Source organism: Galeopterus variegatus, unplaced genomic scaffold, assembly GCF_000696425.1.
Source record: "Galeopterus variegatus unplaced genomic scaffold, G_variegatus-3.0.2 Scaffold6042, whole genome shotgun sequence".
Lineage (NCBI taxonomy): Eukaryota > Metazoa > Chordata > Mammalia > Dermoptera > Cynocephalidae > Galeopterus > Galeopterus variegatus.
Genome location: NW_007732153.1, coordinates 125,314 through 132,991, shown reverse-complemented (window position 1 = coordinate 132,991; position 7,678 = coordinate 125,314). Strand labels below are relative to the sequence as shown.

General features: G+C 37.2%; 1 protein-coding gene across 1 annotated transcript in view; it reads right to left on the bottom strand.

Annotated features, from left to right (window-relative positions):
• VPS41 (vacuolar protein sorting 41 homolog (S. cerevisiae)) overlaps positions 1-7,678 on the bottom strand; it is a gene marked incomplete at its 3' end in the record, with an annotated part of 191,151 nt that overhangs the window by 109,923 nt on the left and 73,550 nt on the right. The window contains exon 5 of the mRNA XM_008590367.1: positions 2,716-2,790. Coding sequence (XP_008588589.1) covers positions 2,716-2,790 — 75 coding nt within the window. The remainder of the gene's footprint in view (positions 1-2,715; positions 2,791-7,678) is intronic.

The following is a 7,678-nucleotide window of genomic DNA, read 5'->3' as shown; positions in this document are numbered from 1 at the left end:
GTTGCCGGACACGAAAAAAGACAAAAAAAGAAAAAAAAAAAAAAAAACCTTCTATGTACTTATCCTGAAAGTTATCTAAAAATATACACCAGTAAACTGAAACTGAACATACGTGTGCATGTGTATGTATGTTCAGTTTCAGTTTACTGGCATATACTTTAAGATAACTTTCAGGATAAGCATATCAATACCTATGTGCATGTATCTCAAAATTTAGAGCTCAAGTGTAGAAAAGCAGCGGGGGGAAAAGATTAGAAATGAGCATCAGCTGAATGAACAGAGTAAATTCTAAACAACTGCTAGAATTATGGCTTTAAAATTGAATGTAGGGCTGGCTGGTTAGCTCGGCTGGTTAGAGCATGGTGCTGATAACACCAAGGTCAAGGGATAGGATCCCCATGCTGGCCAGCTACCAAAAAAAAAACCAAAACTAAAAATAAAAAAACTGAATGCAAATATCAAAGGTGATCCTTGAAATAACCAAATAAATATTTGTCTAGGAGCCTTAACACACTAAAGAAAGAAAAAATGGCAACAGCCATCTAAACATGCATTAGATCTAGATGTCTGGAGTTTATCTTTGCAAATATCTTTGTTTTTCATCACTAACCACTTTACCAGGTCATCCTGTACTGGCTTCTCAATTGTGCACTGAAACATTCATTTTCAATTCTATCGATGTTAATAAAACATATGAGAAAACCATTTTTCAAAATATATCATGGATGGGCCGGCCCGGTGGCGCACAGTGCGCCACCTGGGAAGCGCGGCGGCGCTCCCGCCGAGGGTTCGGATCCCACATACAGACCGGTTCCCGCTCACTGGCTGAGCGAGGTGTGGGCGCAACACCGAGGGTTGCGATCCCGTTGCCGGTCCCGGTCCGGTACGGGCGCGACACTGAGGGTTGCGATCCGTTGCCAGACACGAAAAAATACAAAAAAATATATATATATATATCATGGGTTTACACCAAAATATGGCAGTTATAAATTTTACTAAAATAGGAAAAGAGGTGTCTGCCAATAAGCGTACTATAAAATATCCGAGTCGTCCCATTATCCACCAGATGAAATAGAAAACTCCACCTTGGGGCCGGCCCGGTGGCGCACTGCTACAGCGCTCCCGCCGAGGGTTCGGGTCCCACATACAGACCGGTTCCCGCTCACTGGCTGAGCGAGGTGTGGGCGCAACACCGAGGGTTGCGATCCCGTTGCCGGTCCCGGTCCGGTACGGGCGCGACACTGAGGGTTGCAATCCGTTGCCGGACACGAGAAAAAGACAAAAAAAAAAAAAAAAAAAAAAAAAAAAAAAAAACTCCACCTTGACACATTAAATAATAATTTTCAACAATTAAAAGCTCTGAAAATTACTAGATGAATTATCTTAGTAAAAATCTGCTTCCAATTCAAAAAATGAATATTTTCTTTCACCAAATATGTTCAATTAGATTGGTGCCCAGAAGGAATTCTTCCCCTTTAAGAAAACAAAACTGAAGATGATCTTTCCTTACAAATATGTGAACACAAAAATGTTCAATAGTGTGGATAATTCTTCTCAATCTCTGCACAAACCAACTCCTCCCTCTTCTCTTTTTGACAATCATGTTCATCTCAGAATTTCAGAAAGTACTGTAAAATTTGACGGTGCTTTTTGAAAAGCACTAGTGCTCCAATTACCGTTTCAAAAGACTCTTTGGGCAACATTAGGCTTAGATGTATTAAATGCATTCTTGTATGTCAAGAGGACATCATGTTGCTTTTGTTAACAGATTAAATAGGTACATCTCCGTTTACACTGAGTATATTGTTTTTAATTTACTCATCTTAATGGCCCATTGAATTTACAGCACATAAAAAATACAAAATTAGATTAGGAAATCTATTCTATTCGGCAAGGAATATGTAAGGTTCTATAATGATTCTTAATGCACTCTCTTCTTAAACTGTTATTTTAGAAAAGTAGCTTAAACACACTGTACATTAGAATTTTATCATTGCAAACCAACACTAGAAAAGACTTCCATCAACTTAAAAACAAAAAAGACATTCTTATAAGTGGAAAATCAATCACCACAACCACTAAATGTCACAGCTCAACATCAGCAAGAAGCTCTGATAATTGTTACTTACACACTGCACAGATGATGTATGTCCCTGGTCGAGGAAGTAGGTGCCAGGTTTTTAGAAAACTGTACATATATTGATTTTACATTTATTTAATGTGGCCATTGTAAAACACTTTATTCTTCTGATAAACTATGATCGCTTATCAAAAGATTCTATAATTCAAGAAAAACATTCATAACTTGTGTGTGAAAATGAAAACCACCAGCCCACAGAAATCATGCCCACAAAACCCAATTTTGTGGATTTATGGCAGAAAGGCATTAAACTACTGTCTTGCAGGAACTGCAGACTAGTCACTGAAGTATAAGTGGTACGGCAGTAATGATTAAGGTGACACGTCATCCTGCCACAGCTGTTAATCAGCTTAATACTAGTTACATTATTGACATTCTTGTAATTACTTTTCCTAAGGCACATTTGTGCAAAATATATTTTACTTTAATTATGAGCAATGGGAAGCAAGTCCATTACTCAAAAAGAATAATCAAGGTTCTCTTAATGCAGGTATATAGCAAGCAGAGTGCCTTTCCGATCACCAGGGGCTGGGAAAAATCACAGCACTTTCCAGATGACCGCATCCTCGCCGTACCTTGCCATCCTCTGAACACACGCCCATGTGTTCTCCACTTTCATCCAGGCTAATCTGATTTATCTTCACAGGACTCTATTAAAAAAAAAACAAATATGTAAAACTTCAGGAAAATATAAATCAACAATCAAATGACAATTTAATCTTTGTAAAATTTGAATGATGTAAGTTGTCTATTAGTTTAGATGCATGAGTCTAAGACATACTGTATTTTGCAAACGAAAAAGGTAAAATAGAGCTTTGTTCCCAGACATATAATAAGCCCTGAAACCTAAGATTTCCCCAAATTTTCTATTTCACATACTGGAAGTCCCAGCTAAAATGTTATTTCTTACATATTACATGCCTTTTTAATCTGTTCTGTTACATTTACTCCACACTCTTAAATTTATATTTCCCAACCAAAACCCATTAAAAGAACAAAACAAAGAAAAGCCAAAATAATAATCATTATGTAAATGAAAGTTTTAGTTGTTTTAGTTGGTTCACCAGCCAATCTATCTGTTCTTCTCTTAGAAAGTACTATATTTTTTATGCATACTTTATGCTTAGTACCTTCTGGATGAAAACCACAGGGTCTAATTAAATTAACTTTGTTATCCACCATTCTTTTGAATAATCTCAAATTTAAAAATCTGCGAGGATAGGAACCAGGCTTTCTACTTTGGTTATATTTTCCAAAGAGTAAATGCATTTTTAATATTTTTACAGCTTTCCAGTTTGCTATGTATCCAACAGTTTACTTACTAAAATATTCATACAGGTGGATTTCCTAACAGAAGTCAAAATCAGTGAAAATTGACAACATTAAAAAGCAGCTAGCTATTTCTTTCTTCTTAAAATAATGAGAGTTCCCATCTATCTTACATAAAGCTCAGTAGGAACAAACTAACCATCTGAAGGAATGTAAGCTTATAGCAGTTACAACATAAGTTTGCAAATTAGTTCTTTAAAATATCTAACCTTAAAATAATTTGGCTTGTTGATAAAATAAATGGAAATACACAAAACTGAATGCTGGCTCCTCAACTGGAAAACATCTCAGAGCTTGTTAGCAACAGTCGGGGCAGACTGAGACTCCCAGACCTCAGAAAGGCCACCCACTGACTGACGCCCCTGAAAGACGTTCCCATGTGTAGGCTGAGACAGTTGGCTACAGAAACCTTTCTCATCTTGATACCCAAATCAACACACAAGCAACATTTCTGAGATGCAGTCCATGAAAAAATAAGCTAGCTACTTAAAAGTTCTTAGACTGTTAGAAGAGGAAAGATCCTTGAAGACAGATATTTAATCCATTTTACAGGAGAATAAACTGAAGCCTACAGCAGAGAATCACAACAGAGAAAAAAGCAGAGCCAAGGCTACGTCCTCAAGAGACCTGTACTGCAAAAGGAACATCATGCTGGGCAGTAAGGAATCTGCTAAGACAAAGCAAAAAAGGAACTGGGAAAGCATGTAGGCCAGCATGTCTGGACTTCTGGCTGAGAAGTCTAAATGTTCAGCTTCTACAGACTTCTTTGGATAAATGCTTTTCTCAAATTGAGTATCTTCTGTCAACAGTCTCCTTATTCTGATCTTTGGTCACCAGACAACACTTTAATACCCATTTTAGTCTTGGCAAATATAAACCACACATTGGGATTTACAGAAACGTCACTTGTGTGTTGATATAGGGATCAAGATGAGAAAGATTTTTGTAGCCAACTGTCTCAACCTACACATGGGAACATCTCTCAGCAGCATCGGTCAGTCGCTGGCCCTTCCAAGGTCTGGGAGTCTCAGTCTGCCCCAACCATTGCTTACTAATTTTTGTAGCCAACTGTCTCAACCTACACATGGGAACATCTCTCAGCAGCATCGGTCAGTCGGTGGCCCTTCCAAGGTCTGGGAGTCTCAGTCTGCCCCAACCATTGCTTACTAATCTGAGATATTTTCCAGTTGAGGATCTAGCACTCAGTTTTGTGTATTTCCATTTATTTTATCAACAAGCAAAATTATTTTAAGGTTAGATATTTTAAAAAACTAATTTACAAGCTCACATTATAACTGCTAATTGTAATTTAATTGGCATCCAGTTATAATCTGCCTCAAATTATATTAACTAGGTGTGCTCTCTGTCCAATACAGTACTATCCACATGTGGATATTTAAATAGAAAGTTAAATGAATTAAAATTAAATAAAATTAAAAATTCACTTCCTTGGTTGCACTAACACATGTCAAGTGCTCAGCAGCCACATGTGACTAGTGGCCACTTTATTGGAAAGCACAGAACTCTTCAGATCACAGAACATCTTCATCGCTGTAGAAAGTTCTATCAGACAGTGCTGTCGTATGCCTACAAAACTGAGACCCAATGCTGAATGAAACCAAGAAATCAAGCCTTCTTTACTACAATTTATATTTAGAAATATATTTTCTTTCCACACACATGTCAAAATTTATACAATTTGTTCCTGGACTCTGGTACTGAAAAGCTTGTAGCCTGTCCTATTTTTCCTTAACTCACACTGTGTCATTTCCAAGACCTGGCATACACACTATTCAGCCTTGGAGCAAAGCAGTCTGCTAAGGATGGTGATTTCCACCTCACAATAAGGAAAATTAGGCTTCTAGAGTTTAAAAGTTGTCTAAAGCCATGACACTACTAAGTGGCTAAGTCACACGATGGTATTCCAAGTGCAAATAAACCAAACTTTTCATTACAACATGTTTCTCCTTGAATAGAAACCATTTGTATCACCACATTAGCAATATTACAAGGGAAAAGGAGTTTGTTTTTTCTTTTTTTTCTTTCTTTTTTTTTTTTTTTGCTTTTTTCCTGCCAATGATTAATATTCATTGATTCATTTCCTGGACTATTAAACTTAAGCATTTTTTCTTACATCTACTGGCCAACTAATTTGCATTTTTATAAACTGCTTGTTCCCATCTCCTACTCATTTTTTTCTACTAACATGTTTGTTATTTTGCCAATTTATAAGAGCTCTTTTCTATTTTTAGGGTATGCGGTGCAATATTCACCAAGACATTGCAAATGTGGTCTCCTACACTTTTTTTTTTGCAAGATGGTTATTGCTTTATTTCTTATATTTAAGTCTTTAATCCTTTTCAAGATTCATTTTATATTCTTCCAAATGGATATCCAGTTGGGCTAGCTCCATTTATTAAATAATTCATCCTTCTACTCCTGAAAAGAACTAAGTTTGCTATACATACATATTTATATACACTGAGATAACCTTCTGAGTTTTCATTTGTGGTCTCTGTCTGTTCTATATCAATTCAACGTTGATTTAATTATAGAGGATGTATACAGTATGTTCTAATATCTGGTAAGGTAAGTCCCAGTCACAATTTTTCACATTTTCCTTGGCTTTTCTCAAGAATTTTTTTCCATGTAAATTTTAAGATGAAATGACCCCAATTTTGATAAACACAATGATTATTAGATTCTAACTTAACTTTACCTATTTGGGGCATGTAACACTACTCTTGATGCCTTCTCTTTGCTTCCAGGACACCATACTTGTCTGGTTTTTCTTGTAAATTTCTGGATGCTCCCTCCCTCTATTTTGCTGGGTACTCTTCACTTCCTGAGTTCTCTCTCTCATGGTTCAGTCTTTGCACCTCTCCTCTTTTACCTCCACACTCATAACGTCGCTTATCTCTTCTAGGCCATGGAATGTCTTCAAAATTTATATCTCCAGACTGGACCTCTCCCTTTTCTAGACCAATACACAAGACTGTTTATTTTACATCTGTACTTGGATGTCTAACAGGCATCTCAGTTAAAACATCCAAACTGAGATCCTGACATTCCCTCCTGAAGGGGCTCTTCCTGATGTCTTCCCCACCTAAGTTAATGATCTACATTCTTCTGGTTGCTCAGGGCAAACACCCTGGAGTCATTTTTGTCTTTCTTGCCCTCTTTACATCAGATCTGTCAGCAATTTCTAACACTTCTTCAGACAAAATTTATCCAGACTTTGACCACATTTCTCCGCCCCTACAACTGCCATCCTGGTCCAAGCCACCATCACTCTTGGGTGGATGCTCATAAAGGCCTCCTAACTAGTCAACTTCCTCCTATCCTAACTCTCTCAGAAATCTATTCCCAACAAGCCAGCAAAGTGCTACTGTTAACAGGTTGATACGATGTCACTCCTTTGCTTTAAACCTCAAATGGCCTCCCATCTCAGGATAAAAGCCAAAGTTTTTGCTACGACCTGACAGTCCTAAATGATCTGGCCCTGGCCCCCCTTCCGCCTTCTGGCTGCGTCCCCCCCTCCCTGGTTCTCCACTCCAGTCGGTCGTGATCACATTTTGCTGCTTCTCCAGCCTTAGGGCCTTTCCACTGTCTGCTCGGTGCCTGGATGCTTTTCTACCCATTCTTCACTGGTATCCACCCCACCTTCCCAGGGAGACTCCTAGACAACCCATCTGAAATGTCAACACTTTACCCAAACATTTAATTGTTTTTTTACTGATTTTTTTCTCCTTAGCACTTACAATTTTCTAAATTACTACATACTTTACTTATCTTATCTATTATCAATCTCACCACTAGAATATTAACTTCATGAGACAGCTCAAAGGATAAAAAATTCCAGTCATGTACAAATTCTTCCAGAGAACAGAATAAAAAGGAAACGCTCTCCAACTAATTTTACCAGGCCAGTACAACTTCACAATAACAAAACCCAAATACGATATTATGAGAAAGAAAAGTACACACAAATCTCACTCATGAACATAAATGGAAAAATCCTAAAGAAAACTAGTAACATAGCCAGCATATAAAGAAAAGCCAAGTTTATCCCAGAAATACAGGCTAGTTTAACATAGGGCAATTAATCAATAGAATTTCCTGCATTAATAAAAGAAAAAAAATCATAGGATCATCTTAATGGATGCAGAAAGTTTTTTTTTTTTTTTTTTTTTTTTTTTTTTTTTTTTT